This window comes from Gallus gallus, chromosome 4, assembly GCF_016699485.2.
Source record: "Gallus gallus isolate bGalGal1 chromosome 4, bGalGal1.mat.broiler.GRCg7b, whole genome shotgun sequence".
Classification (NCBI taxonomy): Eukaryota; Metazoa; Chordata; class Aves; order Galliformes; family Phasianidae; genus Gallus; species Gallus gallus.
The window spans coordinates 62,623,176-62,651,130 of record NC_052535.1 but is presented as its reverse complement, the minus strand read 5'-3'; the positions used below and the strand labels follow the sequence as shown (position 1 = coordinate 62,651,130).

The 27,955-nt window shown below is 37.8% G+C and overlaps 1 protein-coding gene across 1 annotated transcript in view; it reads right to left on the bottom strand.

Annotated features, from left to right (window-relative positions):
* Nucleotides 1-2,476: 2,476 nt before the first annotated feature.
* MTMR7 (myotubularin related protein 7) overlaps nucleotides 2,477-27,955 on the bottom strand; it is a 45,164-nt gene continuing 19,685 nt past the window's right edge. Inside the window, exons 4-14 of the mRNA XM_420686.8 lie at nucleotides 26,970-27,127; nucleotides 25,448-25,576; nucleotides 22,889-23,023; nucleotides 17,857-17,989; nucleotides 13,750-13,859; nucleotides 11,031-11,156; nucleotides 10,253-10,302; nucleotides 8,599-8,799; nucleotides 7,544-7,684; nucleotides 5,559-5,685; nucleotides 2,477-5,151 (exon numbers count right to left, since the gene is read on the bottom strand). Of these exons, the coding sequence (XP_420686.5) occupies nucleotides 4,792-5,151; nucleotides 5,559-5,685; nucleotides 7,544-7,684; nucleotides 8,599-8,799; nucleotides 10,253-10,302; nucleotides 11,031-11,156; nucleotides 13,750-13,859; nucleotides 17,857-17,989; nucleotides 22,889-23,023; nucleotides 25,448-25,576; nucleotides 26,970-27,127 (1,670 nt within the window). The 3' untranslated portion in view covers nucleotides 2,477-4,791. The remainder of the gene's footprint in view (nucleotides 5,152-5,558; nucleotides 5,686-7,543; nucleotides 7,685-8,598; nucleotides 8,800-10,252; nucleotides 10,303-11,030; nucleotides 11,157-13,749; nucleotides 13,860-17,856; nucleotides 17,990-22,888; nucleotides 23,024-25,447; nucleotides 25,577-26,969; nucleotides 27,128-27,955) is intronic.

Here is a 27,955-nt window from a genome sequence, read left to right as displayed (position 1 = left end):
GTCAGAGGTAACTGGCCTTTAGCATGCTGATAGTTAATAGCGAAGCACATTCCTTACCTTATTTTGCAGAAATGTGAGCTGTATTTGTAAATTGAGATTTAAGCAATTCCCTACGAAGTGTAAGAGGATTGAAGCTGCTGTTAGATGCATATCCTACAATCTTCTGAAATGTGTTCAGCAGTGTGGAGCAATAGGCTGCATACAGTGACTGGTTTCTGAAGACCTTCTCCTGCCTCACATCCATAGTGAGGTGTTTTGCCAAACGGAAGAGTGAACTAAATAAGAAACTTCAGAGTAAGGAGGTGACTCATCTTTGGTGTTGCGGTAGTTTGAGGTGGGAGCAACTGCCCATTCTGTTTTGTAACTGCTAATTGAGCGTGGCTGTGCCTGTTGTAGTATCTGATCTCACTGCAAAATGTTTTCCTGTTTTTTATTTTTCTGTAGTTGGTTTTAGTCCTCTTGGCAAGAGGCTACTTAAACCCAGAACTGATTGCTCCATATAGCAATGGTAACTCGATGGTATTGCAGACCAGAGAAATTTTAAAATATGTCTGAAATCAATTAGGTTTCATTTTAGGGGGAAATTGCATACAACTGCTGTTAATGGTTCATTCTGTTGGGGATTATAGAAGAAAGCTTTCCTAGATTTCACAGCTTATCTGACATGCTAAACCCTTCTGAAAGACAGGGACTGTCAGATATGTACAGCTATGCTAGCCAACACTACAAGCAAAAGACTATATAAATTAGTTCTAAGTAATATCTAATCTAATATTGTCTTGTTTGCTCTGTACATACTCCTGCAGCTTTGCCACTTTGGACCTCGATCAAATGCAGAAGTTAGAAATCTTCTAGTCTTGTTTCTGACCGAGTTCTTATTATTCCCATTGAAGACTAGGAATGGTCTCTTAAGAGAGAGAAAGCTGAAATAAAACACAGGCGACGCAGTTAAAGTCAGCTATTACAGCCTTATTGTGTACATTACTCTGAATAATAAATACTGTACTGTGTTAAACTTACAAATAAAGGCTTTGGGATTTTTGACAAATTTGGTAATTGTCTTAAGTTATGGATAGAGTTGTGCATTTCAGTTGTGTAGATACAGAATCGTGCTGGAAATTGGTGGTGCAGAAACTACTCAAAAAGAAAAACTTCCATTCTTTGTATGCAGTATTCTGAGCTTTTCCAGTTTAACTCTTTGAACTGCTGTAATTCCTGGAGCCCTTTTCATTAAAACGGGTTTTGAAAACCCATATTGCAGCTCCAGTTAATGGTTTTTTAAACGTTTTGGCTTGGTCAGATAGCCCTGGAGATCAAATTTATATATAGTAATAAGCTACAAAGAAAGCCTGTATACCAGTAATAAGTGAGTACCATAACACAGTAAGAAAAGGACTGCAATTCTCAGTTGTTGAGAGCAGTGCGTTGTTCAGAATACTTCAGCAACCAGTAGACTTAAAAACAAATCCTTGCTTCAATTCAGTCACTGCTTCTAGTGAAGCAATAACATCTAGTTAGATTCTTTTACAGAATGCTTTATATTAGAAAACCACTAAATTTTAGAATAGTATAATTTGCTGGCTTCTGGTGCCTTACGGGCACTCTAAATAATGGAAGTTTAAATGCTTATTTTAATATTCTTTTCTATCTCCCAGTTCTCTGGTAGTATTTCTGGCCTTTCTCAATACAAGTTTGCTGTACTCCTGCTGAAATCCTTATCTTCTAGGCAAAGGCCACCTCTTTGTTATTGTTGTTTTAATTATTGTATTATTTGTATTGTCAAACATCTTCTACCCTATGTAAACTTACTGGAACTTGACCTTACCTTCCAAGACTGTAGTTCACCCCCTCGCTTAACTTTATGAAGAGCTTTCCTCCCTGTTCCTTGCTTTTGGTGAGGTCCTTCCCACTAAGCTGTCCCCTCCAACTTTTTTCATCTTATTTCTCAACTTCTCAGAATCAATTACCAATTTACTACCTTTGTTGATGTTGTGTGTAAAGCAGCTGGTCAATACCTTTTCTTTCTGTTCTTCAGCTGGAGATCATCTATTTGATTCTCTGTTTGATCCCATTAACTTCAGCGTCCGTTAGATACATATTTTCCTACTAAAGAACACAATGAAATGAGGCTAAAATTACATTGCAGAAACCTATAACGCTCTTCTAATCCTTTCTTCCCAGCTGTTTGTTATGCTCATGTATGTCCTATTACAAATTACAGTGGACTCATGCCAAATTTGCAAGAATTTGCAACAGAGGGAGGATCCCTGCAAAGCTCCAAGAAATTAAAGTAGTTCATAGTGTGGTTTTCACATCCTTTGTATTCTGCATTCCCTAGAAAAATTGAAGGGATGTAACAGATTCCCATGTAATAAACTCAAGTCAGTTGATAGCAGCTTAAACAACTTGATTCAAGTGTGAAGAATAAAAAGCCACCTTACTTTCATCCAGGATTATGAAGTAGTGTAACCATCTGTCCATGACCTAAGTATTTATTTGGAAGTGATTCTCAGCACTAATAATGTCACAAGTACATCACACTGCAGTGAAAACAATAGTAAGTAATGCAAAATTCCAAGGATTCAAAGACGCATCACAGCAGACTGCTAAGCAGAATCTTCATTTAAAATGTTAGTATGTCAGTATTTCAGGTGTAAAGCTAGTTACAAGGAATTGCATAAGCAACATGAAGATAGTACTTTGAGTTTGCATATATTCCTGTTCTGGATTTGTTTCTAGGCATGTCTAATACAGTACAATACCATGATATACAATTCTACATTTTAAAGATGTGAAGTGGTATCACCCAGTCTCAAACTCATTTTTAGGAAGAATAGTTGTACATATTTTGTTTCCAATGCTGACTTTGCAGCATGTTTCTTTACTTTGAAAAAACCCATTCAAAATTTCTTTTAATACCGTAAATTTGACAGGCTACGTTCGAAATATGAAACATTTTTAAAAGTACAATTAAAATCAGGACATTCATTTAATAAAAAGCCATGAAGATTAAAAACCAGAAGGCTGTAGATTCTCAGCAGCGTGTAATTTATCATGACCCGATTTTTAATTGAGTGACAGTGATTGATCAGACTGAGGATTGGCCTTCCCAGCACAGCAGTAAGATAAGTCTTGCTGTTAAAAATTGAATTATTTGCTCAAAGACAGTAACTTCTGTAGGATATTAATAACACTGAAGTTTAGCTACTCATTTTTAGTAAGAATTTCGTAGAACAAAATGAAAAGACATCCCACAAAAGCAAACGGACTAATAAAATCTAAAGCTTCTAAATTGAGGTATATTTATATAATTCAGCCTGTAAATCTGTACTTCGAGGAGAAGTATGAAGTGCAGTCAAAGTAAACTTACATTACTACCATGCTTTGCTTTACTGGAACTCAATACCACATCATTGCCTCCTAGCCAGTAAGAGCAGACAGAAGAATTGTATTTTTAACTCCTTCCTATTAAGGAGGGGACAAAAAGAAAGACTTGGAAGTACTACAGCTTGATGTGGAGGCCTTTCAGTGTGTTTTAAAACATGCTAAGTGGTTTACTTCCATATCTGTGACTGTGAAAACTACTGTACCTACTGCTGAAAATTATAAAACCAAACTTGAGATTCTAATATCTTTAATATTAGAAAAGAAAAAAATAATTATTTGAATTAGTCATTTTCTTAAATTTAGCATTGCTGTGCTTTTTTTGTGGTTGGCAAATGCTGAAAAGGGATTTTATGTGCAGATAAAAACACCTTTGTTTTGTATTTTTAACAATAAACTTTAGAAGAAATATTCCTCATAGGAGTTATTGTATGCCAATAATCTGTCTTTAATTCTGAATTTAGAGCAATGCTTTCACAAATGACTTTTATGAGTGAGTTTGGACTCCTTTTCACCTGTGCAGTGTGTGTGTCTTTCTCCCACTGAAATAACATTAATGAATAGGAGTCAAAATAGACTGAGGATTTTTATTATGTCTATTATAATTAGAATTTTACGGCCTAACATCTTTCATTTTAAAGGAACTCTTTGCCACAAAGACTGTTATAAGTATTGTTATTTTGATTGAAGTTTTGCTCACAGAAACTTCTGAATTTTCAGTGCTGGTTGAAATTCAACTACAAATGGGATGCAGTCACGTGCTGCAGCTGCAGCTTAGTAAGGAATCTTTCTTTGGGCTCAATACTACATTTGTCCCCTTCAGCAAGCATGTTCATTTGCTAGGTTTACATTGCCTTAAAGGACTGTAATAGGAGAAAATGGAAAATAGTTGTTGGAGTTAAAATAAATAAATAAATAATAATAATAACGCTGCTCGGGGGGAAAAAAAAAGAATATACAGTATGTCCAAAGGCAAAAAAAAAAACTCTACAAAAATAAGTTCTGATGAATTCGCCAGTAAGCCTAGTGCTAATGAATCTTCAGCTTTGTCCATACATAGCATACTTTGGAATTTTGTGTTTTTGGAGGATAACTATTAATTTGTACAATAAATAATTATGGAAATGTACAGAGTAAGGAATAATTATGTGCAGCATTGATGAAGAAACACCACATTGGCTTAAATAAATATTCATAACATCAGAGATTACCATTTGTTAGCATTATGTCTTGAAACCAATAATGGCTTGTTCTGCTAAATCTTTACTTACATAATTGCACAGTTCCCTTTCTTTGGATTATTTCTTCAGGCCACAGACAATTCCCATCCTTCATCCGATTAAAAGTTGTTGCTCCAGACCATGAAGGACTCAGCTGCATCGAGATCCTTGCTGCTCTGAAGGCATTTCAAACTGCCAGGCATACAGCTTCATCTGAATCCTTGCCACTGTCTTCACTAGGCAAACAGCCACCTGCACTTGGGGACCTACAGCTTAAGTCCTCCACCCCAGATTCCTGGTCACTGTTAGCTGAGAGGTCAGGATCAGAGCTTTTCAGGTTGTCCTGTGTCAAAATCAAGGCTGAATCTTCTTCATCCCCTTGAGAAGGGCTCCGGGATGGGAATGATTTCAGATCATTGCTGTACTCTTGGGGAGTGTTAGCTAAGCTGTTGCTGGAAGCAGAAAGCGCTAACTCCTTGCTTCGGTCTTGCTGCTTACTCTTGACTTTATTACCATTTAATTGCAATTTTTGAAGATTTGCCAATCTCTGAAATAAAGAAGAGAGTATATATTACATGCACACATTCAGGACTCAGTTTTCCTTTTAAGTGTCTTTACCTTTTAAAAGTCCAACGCAAGTGGCACCCTTTAAACGTGCCTATTTGTGGAGTATTGAAATGGCACAATGCTGTCACAAACTGACGCAGAACTGCATTATGGAATGATATAAAATTTGTTTTGGGAATAGTATTTGTGCATCAACACATGACTTTTTATTCCTTAAAGAAAGAAGTCTACCTTTGTGTCCTATGGATACCAAAAGCAAAGCATTCCTAGCAATGTATGTGAGGTTGTGGACAATGGCTGGACATCCTCATGGCAGAAATAGGGCACGTGGGAGATTCTTCCACATGTGGAATTGGGTTTTGTTTGCTATTAGCTCGGAATTATTACCTCTCCTAAGACTGCCAGCTCTTCTTCCAGCTGTTGAGTCTCCTCCTTCACTGCCATCAGATAATCAGTGACTGACTGTCGAGGATGCAGCCCTTTTTCAAAGCGGTTGTACATACCACTCCAGAATCTGAAATTGATGGGGAGATCAGTAATTTTGTGAGATGGCCTCAAAAGACTTAACTACATACGTTTTTCCAGCTTTTCCAACTGTCATTGGAGCGTGTACACACTACATACATTCTTTAAATATTTGGTAAGGTTTACCGTTCATTTACATTGGGTCTATGCTGAAGATGCAAATCAGTGGACAGAGCTTGAACCACTTCTTATACACAACAGAGAGAAAGGTGAATGACTTAGATCACACGGCTCTGAGTGGTTCACTGATTCAGGCTTTCAGCAATTCAGGTCATTATGGATAAACAATGGCACAGCTTATCAGAAAAACAAGTATCCTCCAAGAGTAACACAAACTTTTGCTACAGTACTTTCTTCTTCTATTTACATTGTATGCACTTTGGAGCATTGAGCTATTTTTCATCCTCAGGAGAAAAGAACTCAAACTCAAGTCTGTAGCTTGCTATAGCACTCTTCTGTTCTCCCCAGAGCACATGGCCAGAACTTGACTTTGCAAGTGTAAGTAGTTCACCAGACAGGCTAAGTAGCTGAGAGTGCTGCCCTTGGATGCAGCTGCCCAGTCAAGAAGCTATCATTCCTATCCCAGGAGTACGTTATTTAAGTCACATTCCTCCCTAAGGTTATCATCTGATAGCTCATGTTTGGAAATCCTCATGCAACCAAGTAATTCGATTAAAATCAACTGGATTATTCATCCAGTGGAGTATCAGTATTGCTTTTATAAATCTCACTATACCAAAGAATAAGATTAATGGCTATTTTTAAACTGTTTTAAAATGGCTATGACCTGGGACAGCAGACGTGAAAAAATACAGTTCCTGTCACCTAGGGCAGTTATTTTAGCAAGTGATTTTACTTGCTATTAGAAAACAAGCTAATTGGTTTTGCTTAAGTCACGTTTTCTGTGTATTTCTAATCAAGTTCTCCTTATGTTAAGATTAATCCAACAATTAATTACTTGAGCCAGGATGCCAATACCAGCATTTCAAAACTTAGTAGGTATTGTTAAATTTTGAAAAAATCTTAGTGTACACAACAGGTTTTACTTGATATTTAACTATAAAGACAACATGGCGAAGGTCTGCCTTTTGTTTTTGTCCGAACGCTCAGGTTAGCAATTAAACTGTATCAAATTATGATTGCAAAATCTCAAATGGAAGAAGTTTAAACAAATTTAAATTTAGAAAACATTGATGATAACAGAACTGAAACAGCTGCTTCTCAGTGGAAGATGTGAGTAACCACAAAATTAGGACACGCAACTATCAATATAGCTCTAATCTTAAGCTTCTTTTCAGACTAATGCTCTGCTGTGGAATGCTGCAGAGGTGCTGGCTGACTATGAGCATGCAAGGAAGAGACACAGCATTTGAACCTGAATTCAGTCTCCATACATTTTCTAATGGAATCATAAATACGAAGGCATTATGTTCTGTACTAACACATCTTTGACGGTGTGCTCCCTTCGCTCCCTAGCCTCCTCCTTTGGCTTGGCTGTTATGCCCAAAGCCTTGCTTAGAACTGATAATGCTGTCCTGTTAAATGCTACGATGATGAGCCAATCATCTTACTCCATAAATAGCGAGCAGCCTGAGAGCCCCTTGAGCTCTAATTCTCATAACCAGACTGCATGTGATCTCCCCAGTTCCTTCTAAATACTGAGACGCTTTAGTGACTGTAGTCACAGGGTGTGTTATGTGGAGTAATTATTGGAGATAACTTATTGGGATATTCCTATCTTAAAAGAAAAAAAAAAAAAGTGTTGAAGAAACCTCTAGGGCGGAATGCAGCAAATATGCAAGGAGTCTGTTCCTTGACAATTCTCAAAGGCAAGGAATATTACCTACTTGTACAAGAAGTTGCATGGAGCCATCTGTGGGTGCAGGGTCCCCCAGATTTGCCTGTGGTCTGGTCTGTACAAAGGATTCAGGTAATCTGCACGATTTTTCCACAGATGAGCCCACAGTGAATATGTTCGTTCTTGGATTCTGAAAAAAATATAGTCAAATATATAAACATTTCTAGTATGCTTCAGGTATTAATAAAGCTCTATTAACAAAGCTCTGTTAAGGCATTCCAGTCCTCTGTTTGTAGTCAGCTTTATACTTCCTTAGCAGAATTAGATATAAATTATAGGTATGGGGAGGCCTTGGTGAAACTGGAGGCAGTCATTTATAACTCATGCTGGTCATATGCACTTGGTAAGCCTGATATCTGTGTGAATGCTAACTGGCCACAGAGGCTGAGTATATCATTTGTTATCTCTACACTGAGTTAAATTCAGCCATGTTGGGGCTTGTAATCATGCCACCTGGCACTGACAGTTGATACACAAAATAATCTTTACAAAAATAATCTTTACAAAATGATGCTTTACAAGGGAGGATCATGATTCTGTCAGGCAAAGAGACTTTCTGCTTCTTTTAAGGTTCAACACGATGGATCACTTTTTATGTGCATCACAAAGAGTGGGTTATGGACACAACCTATGCCATACAGTGGTAGAGTTGAGTGTTGGCCAGGAAGCCTGTAGTATCCATATACAGGTTAGAACACAGAAGAACAGTGGCTCTTAAACTGAGAACTTAAATAGGGTTAAAATCATCTGATTTCTTCAGAGCTGCATGGACAGTTTGCCTTGTATATTGTTAATGCAGTGGCTAAAGACCTAATGCTCTCTCGTCAGTTCTCACTAATCCCTGTTATGCACACCATGGATTATAGTCACAGCAGAAACCCACTGTGGAGGATCAACTCCTCTGGTATTAATCTGTGTCGCTAGAAGATGACAGCCAGGAATGCTACAATGCACCTTGAGCTGTATGAAACCCTGCACAGCTTCAATACAGTAACACCCACAGACCTCAACAGAAATAAATGACTAAAGAAAAGGCCTTCTTACTTCAGCTCTCGTCTCTCCTTCTGGCTGTTACACAGGAAATTACCAAACTGGCAGGAATAAATGTGGTGCTGTATGTGGATCAAGAATCTCTCATTGAACTCAAAGGCACAAGGAAACTGTTCCATTAGCTGCCAGACACACTCGATGAACTGGTCAATAACAGGGGATATCTCCTTTGGATCTCCATCTAAATTGCCATACCTAATGCAAGACAAGAAACATTCAATTATAACCTGAAATCCTCTAGGAAAATCGAATTAACACTAGTGAAAACAAAACTCTCATTTCAGCATACCAGCTAAACTGTAGCTATTAATTTCTAAAATCTCAACCACAAGTATATTTTTACTTACAAAAATGAATGAAAGACTCATCAAGTAGAAGGAAAGCAGAACTTATCAAACAGGAACAAAAGACCTTTACAGGTGTCTTGTTGCCTCACAGTGAGTTACAGCTGGTTGCTACAAAGCCATGTTTCAACCTTATTACTAGACAGTTGTGCCACAGTAACAGAAGTCATGGTAAGAATAACTGCAGTGACTTCAGCGAGCTATCCCAGACAGCCTCTCAATGGTAGACCAATGCCAGACCCAGAAAACAGAGCAGGAGACGAAATGAATAACCTTGGAAGGAAATAGTTTAAAACTGCCCTCTCATAGTGATGTTTTTAGAAAGTGGGAAATAGAAAGGAAACTTTCTATCTGTAAAACTGTCTGTTGGAAACACTTGCTGTAGGGGACCTTGAAGAACAGAAGCCTGAAATATATAACACAGAAGTAAAACAGTATTTTGTAAGTCCACCTAATAGGAAGAAGCATTTTTAATTATTCTGTTTGGCTAGTATGTATGTATAGTGTGTGTGTGTGTGTATATAGCATATATGTGTATATACATGTATATAGTATGTATATCTGTATACACACACACACACACACACACACACAAACATGACATGTACGCCAATGCCATGAAAGTCCATCAACATCTAAAATTGAAACCTCTATTTCTCCTACTGGAATTTCACAGGTGTTGTAGCACTGCACAGATCTCCTGAACATGTGTTTTGTTTTTAACTAGAAGATAAATTTATACTCATATCAATCAGTATTATGTTACAGATGCCCAAGATAACTTGTCAGGTAAAGGAAATAAGAAAGTCATATATCTGGACATTTCTGAACAAATGCTACTGCTTTCACCAGAGAAAAAAAGCATAATAGGAGAAGTATATCTTAGTTGTCGTCATGCTTATGAGTTATCTATTAATACTACCCTGGAAGATGGATACTTTCCTGAAATGGGAAGTCTTGGCATTACTGAAAGATCTGCTGGGTTCCAAAGGCATTTTACAAGCCACATATTTTTCTCTCACATGCATCTCTCATTGCTCATAGCAACTGCAAGACCAGTACTCAGTATTCCCAACAGCAACCTTTGAGTGCGTATATAGGAAATATATGAAAAAATGTGAAAATATTTCACTTCAATTTTTCCAGGCAGCTAAATTATACAGTGGGAGAAAAGAATGTGTTAATATGCTCAAGGCATTTTGTTGATATGAATTGAATGACAACATGTAAATTTAAATTGGAATGGCAGTGGATAATGACAACATAAAATATATAGAGAGAGAAAAACCTTTGCATGGCCTTACCTGTGGTTAAATTTGTGACCAAAGGAAACCCAGTCTTTTTCAATTAAAACCTAAAATGAGAATATTGCCTTCAGTGTAGTGGAGCAGAGTTGACACATGTTGAAGCAGGCAGAAGAATGGTATAAACAAGCAGTATTAGAATCCCAGGTAGTTTTCAGAATAAGCAGAAAAGCGATGAGCCAGATATGATGTAAGCAAGCCGTACTGGAATCTCAAGTGATTTTTAGTAAGAAAAATATTCAGAAAAGTAACGAGCAATGTGCACCGCTGCCAGCTCAAGAGAAAGTAGCATTCTTGACTGATGTAGGTAGGATGCCAGTATTTTGGCATAACTTAAATTAGTTTAATTCATCATTTTCTAAAAATAGAACCTACCAATGTTTCAAATGTCTTTTTAATATGTGCCCATTACCTCAACCACTAGTGCTGGTTTGCTTTGAAAGGGAATGGATTTTTCAACAAGCTCATTCATTGCAATCTAGTGTCTAGGGAGCACACACTTTTGACACTCACAACCTCACAATGCCTGAAATTAAATACTAACTCTTGCTTGCACCAAAAAAAAAAAAAATCCCTAGGGCTTCAAGAGTTTTTTGGTCAAGGTTAGGGAAAAAAAAAAATAGATGAATATGGAGTACAAAACCATGACATGTACCCAGCTGAAAAGGCACACTTAAGGAAACTTTATTTTCCATTAGAAACAAAGTTATTCATCTTACTGTTCTCTAAAATGATACCATAATATTTTCATTTACTCTGTGAAAGAGAACCTGCTTACCATGAATCCCTTCATAGTTCTGTAATGCGGATCCAAGAGAAGGCTTGCTACAGAGCAAACCTGGGCTGTTCTATCCCAGCCATCAGAGCAGTGAACAAGCACACTCACACCTTCCTCAGCCACAGCCTGAGAACACATAAAAAGTTGGAGATTTCACAGACAGCGGAGAGGAAATGGTTAGAGAGGAAAAGTGAGACAGCACAGTAGGGAGGGCATTCATTTGGGAACTGGGAAAACTCGTTCAATTTTTTACTCCACCACAGACTTTCTATCATTTGCAAAGTCTTTATATTATCCTATCCTGTGCAGCATGGTGGCTGCAGCATCACTTGTTGATGTACCAGTACTTGAGGAAATGGGATCCATGTCAACAGTGACTGTACTAAAGGAGTAATGAATCCCATCCCATGTGTGCAGCAGTCCTTCCAATTGACAAGTTGTCTATTCTGGCTTTTGGTTACTTTCAGTACTTATAGTGAAGGTGTTTTACCTGCGTGGAATAACTAAATATGCTTTCGGGCTATGTAAAAAGAAGAGGAAGAAATAACTCTTTAACCATACCCAGGACGGAGAAGATCTGGATCACAGTACCAGCTTACAGTTCTGTGAACACAAGTGAGACCTAAATATTGGATCTGGGAACTTCAAGGAGAAGATTATAGAAATCTAATTTATAGCATGTGATAGGCACACATGTGATAGGCCCTGTATTTCAGATGAGAATAGGCACACTTTCAAAAATATACCAGCAAAGTCATCTGGAAGATAGCTACACCAGTTCTCAGTGCAGAAGGCCTGCTGTGTACATGAATACCCTGACCACAGAGATCACAGGAAAATTAAAATACATCAGTTGTTCAGAGTGGACAGTTACTTAAAGCCAATTCAGCTACTGCTAATGCTCTCACTCATAGCAGCTACAGAGCAGCCATATTTCCATATGACTCCTAATTTCTCTCCTTGATGAGTATGTCAATAATGCTAATGTCTGCCTCTGATGCCAGGATATTATTGTGGATATTATCAAACCATACTGCATTAAATACATGCTTGTCATGGTTTGGGGCAAAGCATGTGGCAGCAGTGAACATTCACATCTAATAAACAAGACTGTAACAATAACTTTAAAGTAAATAAATCTGGAGAGAGAAACTATTTTATACATAATCCAGGAGAAATGCATAAAGAAGGGATTATACTAAATTCTCCAGAGTCTCATGCTGCATTATTTTGGGAACCCGAGAGTTATTTTAAATTCTAAAGAGTTTGGTATTCGTCATTTCTAAGGAGAACTATACTTAGAAAGCAGAGAAATAAAATAGGTTAGGAAAGACATTGCTTAGAAAAAGAAACATTTAGATTAAATGCGGGCTTAAAAGGGAACAAGGAATAATAATAAATTATCTATGTTTATCTAAAGAGACAAGAACATTCTACTAAAATAGAACCCATGTGGGCAGAAGACCAAAAACTGAGAACTGGGAACTGTGCAAATACAAACAAGTCAAAATGCATGACCAAGGAAGCATAAGACTAGCAACCATATGGACAAAGAACACATTTTTTCATATATTAATGCTGAGTCACTGAGAAAAAAAAGCTGGTAAAAGCTAATTAAATAACTTGATGTCTGTAAGCTCGTAGGGCTGGGAGAAATAATGTGCTGGTAAGAAACTACAACTGCTGAGCAGGAAGAGACAAGGCAAGAGAAACAGGCAGATGCTGAGGTGAGAGATCCATTAAGTTTGTCCTTATATTCATATATGGAAAGTCTTGTAAATAAAATGGTCTGTACTAAAAAGAACTGTTCCGTTCTTATTTATATTCTTAAAAATAAGAACAGAACCAGTGAAAGATGCTGCTCAAGGATGGAGGTAATAAAATTAAAATTACTTTTAGTAGATGACAAATATCTTTATTACTTGAGGTGGGATTAGAAGAAATAATTTTTTACTAAAGTTGGCACTTTTTCTCTGAAGCAGTTACCAAGCATTTAAGAGTAGAAGTCACTAGAGAATTTGTCCATTGTAATTGACAGGTACTGGTTTAGGAGGTGAATTTAGGTGGTTGCTAAATAACTCAAGGGATAATGTTAATATTCCTTTAGGACAAATATAATGTGAAGAAGTAGTCATAGAGAGGGCAGCTTGTTCCAGTGCTCTGTCACTCATGAAGTAAAGAAGATTTTTTCATGTTCAGATGGAAGTGCCCGTGCTCCATTTTGTGCCATTGCCCCTTGTCCTGGCTCCATCCACTTAATGCCCATTCACTAGATATATATAAGCATTGGTAAGATCTCCATTCAATCTCCTCTTCTCCAAGAGGAACAGCCCCAGGTCTCTCAGCCTTTCCTCACAAAGGAGATGCTCCAGGCCCCTGTTCATCTCTGTGGTCCTCCGCTGGACTCTCTCCAGTAGTTCCCTGTCTGTCTTGAATATGGACATTCAAACATGTGGCAATAACAAGATACAGGATAGCAGAGGTTACAGTAGATTCGAGATTTTCAGTGCAAAATAACACAAACTTGTTTTTACCCTATTATCAAAATGTCCATGCAACAGCACCTAAAGATTGTTTCTCCTCGTATGTGAGGCATCACAGGAAACATTAGTTTCAGATACAACTTCACTGAAGACAACGGAAGTCACCCACAAAGAATTTGGTCCTCACTTTCTATATCTGGTTAGTCCAAGTTCTGTTTTCATGTTCCACACTTTACCTTTGCGATAAAGATGCCAGCATCCATAATGGCTTTGATATGCTTCAGCCAGCCAGAATTTTCAAGGCCCCACAGGAAGTCACTCATTGAAGGTGATTTCATTTCACAAACTGTAAAATAAGCTTAATCTTAAATGCACAGTCAATATAGTCCCTTATGCTTTCAAAACTTTACCATTACTTTCTCATGCATTTGAGAAAGAGGGCTGTCTCCAATTTCCCCAGGTACATACAAGTCAGTTTAAAAGCTGTTGGGAAGCCTATTGCAGTCAGTTTACCAAATACATCCTTCTGAGCAACACATGTTTCCCAGTTGTGTTACGAGTGTAGTTTTCAAACTCTTTAGAGAGAGGGACTTCTATTTAATACTGAAGGCATAGAATCAGAAAATACACACATTCCTGCCACTGGACAGGCAGACAATCACTGAATCATGCCCCAGTCTCCTATCCTACCCACATTTGCTGGTAAAGCTGAATTAAGAAAGTGCTCGAAGAACAGCACCACTATTCCAGCCTTTGGCTTCACCACATATAGTGGTGCTTTAGATAAAGCAGTTCACTCAATGGCTCCTTGTCTGTCAATGAAACCTTATTAAAGTTTGTCATGCAGTCAGGAAACACCACCTAAAGGTGAGGAAAAGTCATAACTCGACAAGGAAAACATTTCGCTGAAAACTTTTCTAGCTCTACACCATGATTAAAGAAAAAAAAAATCTCTCTCAGCTTTCACAACATTAAATTTCTATCCTACAATACTCAACTGTCTATTTTTTAATATTACAGAGTTTGTTACATCACAAGAAATAAAAAAAGGCAATCCAAATCTAAGTTAGATATTTGATTCCAGCAACAAACACCCAGCAATACTTGGTGTGATCTGTTCTCAGGTATGAGATACTATTCACCACATAAATAGATTACACATTTATTCTGATCCATGTACACTTATACTGTCGCAAAGTAAAAGACATTAACTGATGAAACTTATTTATGGAGTATAGTGAAATAATGTCTTTTTTTAATTGAGTTGATGTATTACTTGTGAATTAATAATGTCTTACTATGTCTCCAAGCATCTTCTAAAATGCTCAGTTAATTTTCATCTGTGGCAAAAATTCCATTTCTTTCTACATGACCAAAATTTCATTTTACAGGACAAATTCAGAGTTTATATCACATCTGAGTGCATCCAGCTGTCCTCACTCCTTTTAATTCAGAAGCAAAGTAGCCTAATGCGTCCATATGAAATCTTGCAATCCTTGTACATAGGGTCTCTTCCAGATGGTGATTTTAAAAGTCATTTCTGAAGGGTATTTATAAAAATGCATGGATAGCAACACTGAGAGCAAACAGCTTTTCACATGATTAATGCTTCTGTGCAGATGGAAGCATGACCTATTAGTAGCTCAATTCTGACTGAAGCTGCTGTCTCTGTTTACAAAAGTCCAAGGTAAAGCTAAATAGTGCTTTGCTCGTTCCCACTACCAAACTGGAATCAATATTTACCTACCACTTCACTGAACAAAGTTCAGATTGTCCTAAACTAAAGGCACACTCCTATATTTCACATGATTTTGGCTACTGATCCGGACCTTAGTACTGAGTCCAGATATGAATTCCTAAGGGGAAAAAAAGGAATTTCTGTCTCAATAGGAAAAAAAAAAAAAAAGATTGGTACCAGCACAAAGAAAAAAAAAAAAAAAAAGACTTGGTACCCTTTTTCCAGCAGAACAACAAACCCACCTGATAGCAGAACCTAGGAGAAATAAGACCTCCTGCACCTATGCCATGGGAAAGCGCATAGGCTGAGCACAGGAAAATCAAGAGCCCATGGATAGAGGTCATCACAAATACCAGACAACTGGTCAGCACTTCAGTCTTTCCAGTGAGAAGTTCTTGTACCACTTTTCCTACTAATACTAAGAATTATGCCCAGGAAGTTGTGCACGGGATCAAAATTAACACATGTGCCATCACTTACACCTCTATTTAAAGAATAAAATTCTATATTATACAAAGCAGTACGAGGCAGCAGAGACAACAGAAAACAATTGTTTTCTGGAAGGAAATTTCAGCAGCTTGAAAAGGATTTCTCCTCCATGTTAAAGTGAAATCCCAACTTTTTTGTATATTCTAAAAAATGATTCATTATCCTACCAATTTAATATTACATTTAATAATTTATATTATAATCTACTACAAATTTTTGTTAAAATTAACATATTGTACGGGAACAAAGTCATGTTAAAGCTAATAGAAATAAGATTATTAGAGTTAAAGTTAAAATCACAAATGGAAAAAAAGAGAAGAACTGTCTGGGACCTTACATGAGAGAAGCCCTACTTATGCACTGAAAGTCGTAAGATTCAGCAAAAGTCTCAAGTATTGCAGTCGTCACTTCTTTAATTTCTGATCTTGTAGTCAGGTCTCTAAATATGAGACTTCAACACAACAAATACAAATCCAATAGAAAACAAAGCAAAACAAAGATGTTTGCAACAGATGCTAGGAAGTTCTGCCCCAGGCAACACTGTTTCATTTCATTTATTGGGAATTAAGTTGTTACCTCTCGGTTTGGGCCAGGAGCCCAGCTCTTGAACTTCTGGCTCTAAAATAATACATAGCACTATCATGTGCAGCCAGGACAGTTGTTTACTGCTTCAACCTTGCTGATCTCAAGCTGAGCAAACAACGGGATGGGTTTGTTCATCTGACCTCTGTTCTAGCCAAACAAGGCTTTGCAGTTTGCTAAAAAACCTTCTACTTTCCATCCCGAGACCTCACACTTCAAGTAACTAAGCAAGAATACACCATGATGTACTAAACATATGTTAACCTAAAATCTTCTGTAGGTCTGAGTACAGTCATATCTGTAATGCACAGAGCAATGTGCCAAAAACCTTCCTCCTTCATCTGAACAGCATGGTTACAGACCAGGGACCACAGAAGTCCACTCAGACTGACTTAGAAACATTTGTGATCAAAGAGGCCAGGACAAAGTAAATTTCTGTGCCTGCCTTCTTTGTTAGTCCCACGGGAGGGTAAAACTTGGCAGAGACACTACATATATCAAAAAGCAGTAATCCTATCAGCACTTCTCTGGGGAGTGGGCAGTTCCTCTTGGGATGGCCCATCTCTACAGGAAATGAGAAGCAACAAGAGACTGCTCACATGCATCACACTTTGCTTCTGGTTTTCAAAAACTGCTCTTATTTGGAAACACAATCTCCCTATGGCCTTCTTAGATTTAGGATTCACGTTTGCACATGGATGATGGGATACATAGAATAAAGGGGTATGGGTAGAGCACCGAGCCAAGGATAGCTAGATCATGCTGATTGAGGAGGTGAACATTCAGAAATCTTCTGTTGACGATGTACATGAAGTAAATACTGAGACTACGTGGGCTGGAGCGATCACTTATTATTTGCCTGTTAAAAATCAACAAATTAACTGAGGGTCAAGGATGGCTTATTTATCCTTATCCTTTTCCAAGAAGGCCTCTTAGCAGTAATGTAATTCAAATAATAAATGGTAGTACAGTTGTGCTGCTTTATGCACTAGTTATTTATAAAGCCATTATTATTAACTTATGTGGGATTATGAAGGTGCTGAATGTCAATGTGAATACAGATTGACTATTTCATAAATAGCCCTAATATGACATGCTCTATACAGAAAATGAATAAATCTCTGTTAAAATTTAAACTGCAAAGACCAAAGAAAAAAGCCTCAAGCCATTATGCTTTGAGGTTGTTTTTTTAAAGTCTTATTTAAAGGCTTTTTAAAAGTCTTTTATGTTTTCCACCACCATCGTAGCCAGATATAAGCAATTTTTTCATTGAACCATCAAACTGTAAACCACAAAGAAGCAGTAGCAGTAAGGTACTAAAGTCAAATTACATTTGTCATTAGCGTATGTTTTATCTAGATTTTACTCATGAAACAAGGAATTTTTGCAATTAGGAAAATGCTTCTAAATGTAATGATGATCAATGTCACAAATCCATGAGCTAGCAGGTAAAGTTTTCTCTATTACTGATTTCAGAAAAGTTCTAGTTTGTGTCTAATCTTTTCCTTAGTATTCAAATAAAGAGCAGTAATACCTTCAAGCATTTTCTGCAGGCTGTTTCTCATGACATGGATGTTCTCAATGCCTATGAATTGAAACTTGATGTTGGAGTAGTTGTCTTCATTTTCATATCCCTTCCCTGCTGCTCGGTTTGCCATTGCATTGAGCTGAAAAAATTAGAGAAACTGAATGAAAACAAGTAAAGAAAATATTCTTTTTAAAACAAAGCTCATGGTTTACTGCAATAAATCGGTTATTTAAATCAGGTGTAAATAGGAAGCATTTATCACAGTGTCAACACAACTACGCTGGCACTGGGAATCTGTTTACAGTATATTGCAGTATGCTGGGTCACTAAGGCTCTGATCTCTATTTCAAACACACTGAGTGCTAACTCAAACACAAACAGAAAAACACAGCTTACAGAAGGCTCTTCTACAAGAGTGTAGAGTTTTTAATTTGTTCTTAAAAGGCTATTTTGATTTGAGATCAGCATTAAGTTTACTAGCAGAATATACCCAGTAGGTGGCAGCGTCTTAACTGTCATGCTACTATTCCATAGCACGCACTGCGATGTTTCCCAGAACAGACCAGAACACCCATAAATTGATACAGCCTCCTTTTCTGAAGCCTAGAATAATATAGAAAGAGTGCGAGTAGTTTTCCCAGGATTATAGTGTCTTGGCTCCAGCTGCAGAAGACCACAAAAGATCTGAATTTACAAAATTACTACAAACATCTTCATCTGCAATGCAGCACTATCAAATATTTCGCTATGCTTCAGCCAAAAAAAAAAAAAAAAAAGCAACAAAAAACAACACATTGAAATGGGAGCTGGATTTTTAAAGACTACTGTAGAGCCTTTGAACTTCACGATAAATATCAAGGTACCAGGAGTAACAAAGTTGTCAGCATTACAAGGCCGCCATGTCTCTAAGGACAAGTAACAGATTCTGTTCAGGAAAGATCTCATATTTAAATAACAATGGACACCGCAAACCCACACTGAATGGCACCAACAACGTTTTTGTTGTTTTGTTGTACCTGGGGAGGTATCACTTGGACAAAAATAAAATGACTGGCCAATGTTCATGAAAAATCAAAAGGAAGAGTCTTGTGTATACACTACAGATAAGTGAATAGGCAGATGACTCTTTTTCCAGTCTGTTTCCTAATATAGAGGGAAGCGCTATCGATTTGCTAATTCTGTGGTTGTTTTTGAAGTTCACAATCAAATATTTCAGTACTTGGCTAAATTCTAATGTAAAATGTGAAATCAAGTCTTCTTTCATTTCTCTCATCTTACTATTTTCTAAGACATCCATTTCCTTGAGTAGAACAGTAGAACTTAGCAATAGGAATAGTTACCTTTGTGGAGGAACATTAGGAATTGAAACACTGAATGAACATCAACGTAACACAGAAGAAACTAAAGATAGGAAACTAGTAAAAACAAATAAACAAAAAAACATTTTCCCTTTACTTAACTCCTGTGTAAAACTTCTTTTAGCTTGTAGCTTCCAATAAAGGTAAAAGAGGAGGAAAAAAAAAAACACCATAGAATTCTAGTCTATCAGCTGGTGGTTTGCTGATCTTTTTTGATTGTCAACTAACAATGAAAAAAAAACAAAAAAACACTGCCTGTGAACAGCATGCCATTTAAGGACAGAGTCCTCAGTGTGACTTGCTAGAAAGATTACAATTTTCTGTTGGCTCCTAATCTTCCTCTTCTGAAGCAGGCACCAATGCTGTAATATAAGCAGCATGAAGATCTCTCTCCCGACAGAAGCATATAACCTCAGGAGGAAAGATCTGTAAGCACGAATAAGACACCATGAAATCCAGAAGCTATAAATGAAATACACCTAGCACTTAACTGACCTAATCCTCAGCAATGCACATGCTATAAACTGTCTCTCCTCCAGCAGAGTAACTGTATAAGTCTTTCATTAAAAAAAAATCTGAAATTGACTTTTGAAAAGTAAATAAATATAAGGTCAAGTTTGCAAGGATTTCTGACATTCATTTCAAATATTGTCAGTTGCCAAACTTTCCACTGCCACAATATTTACTAACAGTAAATATCCCATCACCTATCCAAATTCCATCTGTTGCTCCTAAAGCAGTTGTTATTCTCTAAGTTGTGCCTGTCTGTCAACGGTGTCAAAACCACGACACTGCCCCCTCTTAATTTCTGTGAATATGAAAATACAACCTCTAAAGGGAATAGACGTCACTTGTCAGATTTCCTGGCATCTTCTTTAGTGTGGAGGGTAACAAAATTCTTACTTTTTAAGAAGATTAATAGAACTAATTTGTTACACTCATGAGTTTAAATTATCTTCTTCTGTAAACATATAGTAGAAGAAGAAAACGAGGATGGTATCCAAAGTAAAACCTTTGTGCTTGTCATCCTGGTCTAGTTAAAGGAAGTGGAAACAAAGATTTCTTCCACAGCCAAATCTTTTGTTCCAAAGATCAGCAAGCACAACAAGGGGGGGGGCAGCACACAAAATGCACTTAGGAATGCTGGATTCAAGGGTCTGTCAATACTCATAATCTTCACAAGAAATCAGTCTCAGTGAGAAAAAAAGGAAGGTAGCTTTCCTAGAGCAATGGACCAGACTTGCTAACTTACCTTTGCATTTATTCCCCAGAGAGTGGTAGGGGCAGCTAGCACAGAGACCTACCATTGCATACATGCTCCAGGGCTAAAAATGCCACAGGAGCTGCATAATTTTAACAAGACTGCATTTGGCACCTGGGAATCACAGGAGTTTCAGAAAAACAGCTGGTCCTTCTAGACGGAGAAAAGTAGGAAACTATGTATCCAGATTTCTTCACATCAAAACTTTTTCCAGAACAATTCAATGAAAACCAAACTAACTCCATCTGCTGTCTAGCTCTTGAAGAAGCTAGTGTTGCTGGAAATAATGCTGGGAATCATGACTGACGAAGCCAATTTTACTTCCTCCTCTTAAAGTAGAAGCTTTTTTCATTGCTCACAGGAGGTGTCTCAGCAAAGTAACTTACTAGAAGAAGTTTACAGGATTGGAGCTTCCTGTTATTACCTTGCAAAATATCATTAATAGCCAAGTAACAAAGTACTTCTTAATAAATCCCATCAATGAGTGGCCTACTTAATGAGAGAAGAGTACCAAAGCCAGAGAATCATAGAATGGCTTGGGTTGGAAGGGACCTCAAGGATTATCAAGCTCCAACCCCCTTGCCACAGGCAAGGCTGCCAACCTCCACATTTAATACTAGACCAGGCTGCCCAGGGCTCCATCCAACCTGGCTTTGAACACCTCCAGGGATGGGGCATTCACAGCCTCTCTGGGCAGCCTGTTCCAGCACCTCACCACTCACTCTGTAAAAAACTTCCCCCTGATATCCAACCTAAACCTTCCCTTCCTCAACTTAAAACCATTTCCTCTTGTCCTGCTTTTATTTACCCTTTCAAAGAGTTGACTGTCCTCCTGTTTGTAGGCTCCCTTTAGGTACTGGAAGGCTGGAATAAGGTCACCCCACAGCCTTCTATTCTCCAGGCTGAACAAGCCCAGCTTCCTCAGCCTGTCTTCACAGGGGAGGTGCTCCAGCCCTCTGATCGTCTTTGGGGCTCTCCTTTGGACCCTTTCCAACAGCTCCCTCGTCCTTCATGCACTGGGGGCCCCAGACCTGGATGCAGTACTCCAGATGGGGCCTCACAAGGGCAGAGTTGAAAGGGACAATCACCTCCCCCCCCTTGCTGGCCATCCCTCTTCTGATGGAGCCCAGGATACCATTTGCTTTCTGAGTTGCAAGAGCACACTGCTGGCTCATGTTCAGTTTTTCATCCACCAGGACCCCCAGGTCCTTCTCTGCAGGGTGACTCTCAAGGATTGCTCCTCCCAGTCTGCACATATGCCTGGGATTCCTCCCAGAAATCAGTATTATGTTGTAACTACTACAGCATGTAGAACAACTGTTAACCAAGCATTATTTAGGTATCCAGGCCTGCATTTCCTATACAAACCTGCTCTGAACACAGCAGTACCAATCCTTCCCTAGTGCTCACCACAACTGTAATTTCTGAAGAACTATCAGTAAGAAGGTATCACTTTCATCTTCCCAATAAAAAAAAGAAGTAATTGCAGGTCAAAATGTCCACCAAATTACAAAGTGAAATGAGACACCCCTGACTTTGTTTCCTTCTTCCACCTATAGTTTATCCTGTATCTACTAGGGCTTAGATAGAGACGTGTCTTCCTTCACATGCTTTGTTAGCTTTAGCAGGGAAGAGTATGTACCCCTGCTCCCACCTCCAGGCACTGAATCCTTCCTAGTCCTCATCACCTTGAGCAGTTTGCCAAAGTTGGATACAAGTTCTATTACCTTCCAACCTCTTCTAGATCATTATTGTGTTTCCATGTTTCTGCACAGCATAATTCCTCTAAAACTTTAGTCATAGACAAATATTTTAGTCAGTTACAGAGGTATGGCATCTGAGATAATTCTATACCATATTTCAGATTATTTCTCTAAAATGCAGAATTGCTAGAGGTATTCAAAGAAGTCTCCTCAATTCTTGCAACCTGAGTAAGTGCAATTTCCTTAGCCTCAAGCATGCACTGAAATTTTCCCAGCTGTATGAGATCTTGCATGGAAAATTTTAGTCTAAGTAGGTAGAGGTTCACAACATTATGAGTTACTGTAAACACAATATTCTAACAGGAATTATTTTTCACTAGCCTCATCATTAACACTGTTAACTCCTGTGTGTGTGGAAAACAGCCTTTTATCAAATAATCTTAGCAGTTACTGCTCCAAGTTATTTCTTTTTCTGTATCTTAACATTTTGATAAGAACAAAAAAAAAAAAGAGAGAGAGAAAGATGCAGTGTAAACGCTAAAATTCTGAGAGAAAAACAGGAGCAAGATTTCTACTTAAAACATGCCTGATATATCCTGATTTCACCTGTGGAGTTACACAGGTGCAACTGTGTCAGCCATATGGGCTATGAATCTTCCCAAACACATCCCGCTCAGATTCAGTCTTGCTATGGGCAAGAAAGGTAATACACTTACTTTGGGCCGAGTGTCAACAACATATATGAAATCACTTCCTGGGTTTGCTTTTCTGATGGCCTGAAGCATCTGTTCATCTTCAAGGCATCTAGCACTAAAGCCGGATAAAGGCTGGCTGCTCCTACATATTGAGGCCTGCAGAAAAACAAACAAGTCAGTAAAGTTATTAAGCAGAAATCAATTAGCAACCCGAAGCATTTATTAAAGACGCTCATTAGATGTTTACCATAGAATTATGGTTATGTGGGAATGGTAAAAAAGAATTACATTCTTTTTAGAAAGACAAGAAAATATTAAGGCAATAAAATCCCACTGCCTAGGTCTTGCATCAAAGTTCTAGAGCTATTTCAAATGTAGTATTTCCCTCCTGTGGATTATCTCCTGAAGACAATCGCTAGAGAATAATGAGCATAGCAGCGCAATCACAAGAACACTGACATCACAACGTAAGGAGTGGATCCTTCTGCATTGTCACTCACACTTCAGTTATGATATTAATTACACCCAGCTTACACCAATATACTCTTTATTGAGTGGTTTGAGATACGAGTCCAGGAAACAAAAATGTGTACATACTGTGCAGCCAGATCACTGTGCTGTATTTTTAGCAGTGCCTCTGGAGAAAAACCTCACTACACAGGAAGTGAGTCAGGCAGCCTGAGTGTTGGAGCAAATTTATTAATCAGTGCAATTGAAAAAGTCAAGAGAGGTTCTCCCCAGACACATCAGAATCAGATCTCCAGGTGAAACTTGGAAAGAAGGAACTGAACGTGGAACAAGGAGATCATATATCCCAGTTTCTGCTTGGCTGAGTCCAGCTGGAGCCATAGGGGCACAGGGCTGATGTAGGCACTTTCTATGCACTGAACATTAGCATGAAGAGAATCTGCCTGCTGAAGGTCATAACCCATGCAGGCTGCCCAACAGATTATTTATTACTAAGAGAGAACACGCTCATTTTCAGCCAAGTTTTTGAACTATCAGTACTTAGTAAATAGGAACTTTAATGTACAAAACTGTGTGGGAGCTTGCTCAGATATCAGTAATAGATTCTGCCAACAAATTATTAGTTATCTACTTTTGCCTGCTGATCAGTGCATATCACAGTGATTTAATACATGCTAATACTTCTGTAAACTGAGTTTACAGAATTCAGTAAATTTCAGTAATCTGAAAACTGTACATATGGATAAATTCACAAGCTATCATTTCAATATAAAGACGACATTTGTCGCTCAATCGTGGCATATCATACCTGAGGTAGATACATACCTCAAGATTAAGACTAAAATTAGAGTTGCAGACTAAGGTTAAGGTTCAGGAAAGTAGGGGCTAGAACTCATTACGTTACAGCACTGCCTGTGCTCCACAAACTAAGATATGTGTTGGCACCAGAAGGAGAGAACGTCTTGTCTGTCAGGTTAAGATCACATATAGCCCAAGCTCATGAAACAGCTGCACTTTCAGTAGTGCAGAACTGGGAAGATAAATTGGCCTAATCATCCATTAGATATCTCAATCAGAAATCATTACAAGTGATCTCCATGAAGGACTTAATCCAGGCAAATTGCTTATGAAGAGCACGTACATCTAAAAAATTTCTTGGGGTGTGTTTGAGAGTAGGGCATAAGATCAGGTTGCTTTCAAGTGCCCTGGCTGAAAAGATACTTCAAGACTTTGATCTCAGCATAGCTACAAAGACCCTGTGAGACACAGAGTGGTGCCACAACATCATTTGAATCTGTGAATAACCAAATTACAATGTGACCGTTCCAGGTATGAAAGACTGAATGAGTGGTACCCACCTCTCTGTAGACCTCTTCCCAACATGCTGTTCCTGGAGTTATTCACTGTCTACCATCACAAAACTTACCCTTCTCTTGCCCATTGCTCTATTATCTGGCAACTCATGCCAACTCCGAACTCACACGGAGGTACTCCAACACTCCTTACCTTTCAAGATCAAGGAGTGAACACAATACTTCAGACCCCTAGTGACCTGAACATGAATCCTAACCTTAACCTGAACTCCAGCCACAAACGGAAAAACCATCTAGGCTGAAACTGTAGAACTTACCCAAGCCAGACCACTATATGCCAGAACTTAGTTGATCCTTTAGACTTCTTCTTTCACTAATATTTGGAAACGTCCAAGTGTTTTGCATGCTGAGTATCTGTATTTGGACCTAGCTGATTATGCAAAGTGATTAATTTTGAAAATTTTGTCCTTAATTAAATATAAAAGACAATATATCATTTATGTGTAGACTATTAATTATTTAAATCTTCATATCCTCCCATTTGGTAAACAAATTCTTAGATCTTTGATGAAGCAGAATTCTGCAGAAATAAGTGGTAAAGAAGGAGTCAAAAATATGTCTCATCCCACCTTTCTGAAGCTTAAACCTAGGACAGGTATCACTATAAAGGAAAGACTATCCTAACCACCTTTTAAACTTTTTTAAAGCAAACACTGATTTCTCCTCACAGAAGCTTACTAGAAGAATTACAAAAGCAAGGTCAAAATTTGCATATTGGAAGCTCCAAACTCACACTTACATTGTTATCCTTGCAGTAGTAGGAAAGAGCTGGGAAACGTCTTCGGCTCCGAAATTTAGAGCTCCCCACTATGATGTGTGCAGTAGCAGACTTTGGTACATACACTTCTGTAGGATAGGAGTCACAGACCTGTGAAAGGAAGCTCCAATTACTTAGTCCACTAAATACAAGTAATGTTAGCCAGCTGTACTCTACTGCAAAGAAAAAAAAAATACTGACGAATTCTAATCTCAGAGAATATTTCATAGTACAACCACTCGCCTGCGTTTCTCACAGGCTTTTAAAGTCAGAAAGTGTTGATTATATTTTGTAAACAACAAAACTGAAGCAGAAAGGTGTTGAAGTGCTGTATTTCCAGGTGTTAATTCATGTCTTACAGAGAATTTATGTTCAGATCAGAAAGAATTTTCATTATGTACAGCATGGTTGTATTTACAACTACTGTTTCTTCCAGAGCAGAATTCGGATACAAGAGAAGAAATGGGTGAAGTTCTCAAACATGAGAGGGGACTACAGAGCCAAAAGTTCCAATGGATATGGAGCACGTAACATTAAAAAAAAAATAGGGATTTTGAGAAATGGAACTCATCTCTATGAAACTAATATACTTAAAAGGCAAGCAGCCCAGCTAATTCCTACCTTCTGAAAGGAACCCAATGACCAGGCAAAAAAAAGAAAAAAGAAAAAGGAAAAAAAAAAAACTTGCAGGGACTGGGAGGAGATGCAAAAGGAGAGGCTTATGGTTAAAGATGCTGCTGCAGTAAATTGGTTTCTATTCGTGATGTCACTTTTCCTACACTTTATCTTAGGAGAGGTCAAATACTTTTTCTGCTTATACTAAAAAAAGGAAATCCTGACAGCGCATTCAACATTCTTGAGAGCTTCACAGGCCACCCTTAACGTAAACACACTAAAAGCAATAGAGTAAATGGAGGGTATGGGGCAACCTCCTTCAAAACATATTTTGGTTATTATTTCTCTCAATTAATTAACATTCTGTGGACTTCAATTGTACAATACTGAACTAGACAGGACAGACTGAACTAAGAAGAGATAAAGTCTGTCAGATTACCGTGGAAAACACTTAACAGTTAACCATAGAGGCTTCAAACGATTGTGAGGATAGCCACTGACAAAGCATGGTTAAATTCACTATTTCAAGTTGCTTTTTTTTTTCTTTCTTTTAATGTCCGTGCAGTAATCTTACTTAACCCTACATATCAGGAAAATGTTCATTTAGAAACTTAACTTTAGGCATGAAACACTAATAATATAATACTAATAGCCAAATACTAACATTTAAAACTTACTGTGAACAAGTTTCACATATATTAAATGAAGACACATCCTTCTTACTGCTATTTGTGTGCATTTTAATGTGAAAAAGGGGAAGAGCTGCACCTTACTACACAGGTATACAGCACTGAGTACACAAGAGTTCTGCATCTGAGCACTAAGAAGCACACAGCCAGACTGCTGATCCACTCTAAGGGTTCCACAACATTAAAAAATCACAACTCACTCCATATTCTCTGTTTACATCACTAATCTGCCAGTAGCTGTTTGGAATACCCATCCGATTATATTCTTCACTGAGGTTCACAAGCTTCCAGCCTTTCTCTCGTTCTTCTTTATCTAATTTTGGATTGAATGAGAAGCAATACAGCTCTTCATATTTCACTGAAACAAACAAACAAACAAAAAAACAACAAAACAGTAAGATACATCAGATTTCTGATCAAGAAGACACATTCAAAAACAAAATCTGGCACTGTCCCTGATGTGGTTTCTCTTAAAACTAGCATGAATTGCTTCTTGAAATCCAACATTCTGTCTTGTAGCTATTGTCAAGCATACTTTGAAAGCACTGTGCTTTTTTATTGTTGTTATTTGAATAAATATAAATATATGTGCTGTATTAATACAGCTACTCAAAGTATTCTGTTTTACTGGACAACTTAACTACCTATGCAGCACAATCTTCCAAAACTAACAAACCCAAAAGTCTTTGCGCTGAAATAGAAAAGTTTCCAACAGGTTTGATGAAATTTTAATCTTATGGACTGCAAAATTCTGCTCTTCACTTATTAGCAAAGGCATCTGAGATACAGCTGTTGTAATAAACATAAAAATAGCATGTGTTACATCAATCATTTCATCATGACCATAAAACCATTCACGTAGCTATGCCATCTGTCACCCTCAGTCCAGAATTATATGGTAAAATTTGCTTGTACTGAAGCTTTTAACTTCTTTTCATTTTCAGGGTACTTGTATTTACACTAATGAGTGACTTAATTGTGGTGCAAATGGGAGCCAGATATCATTGCCATTACATGCCGCTTGTCACTGATACAAATAACTAAGCACACAGATTGAAAGGAAAGTTCTTATTGCTGCTGAAGATACTGTTATGTTATAAGGGCATGTTTCACTCTGCTGCTTTAAGTTCCTTAAAACTAGGACAATTTGCCTCATTGTTTCTGAGTTTTTCCAATTATTTAATCT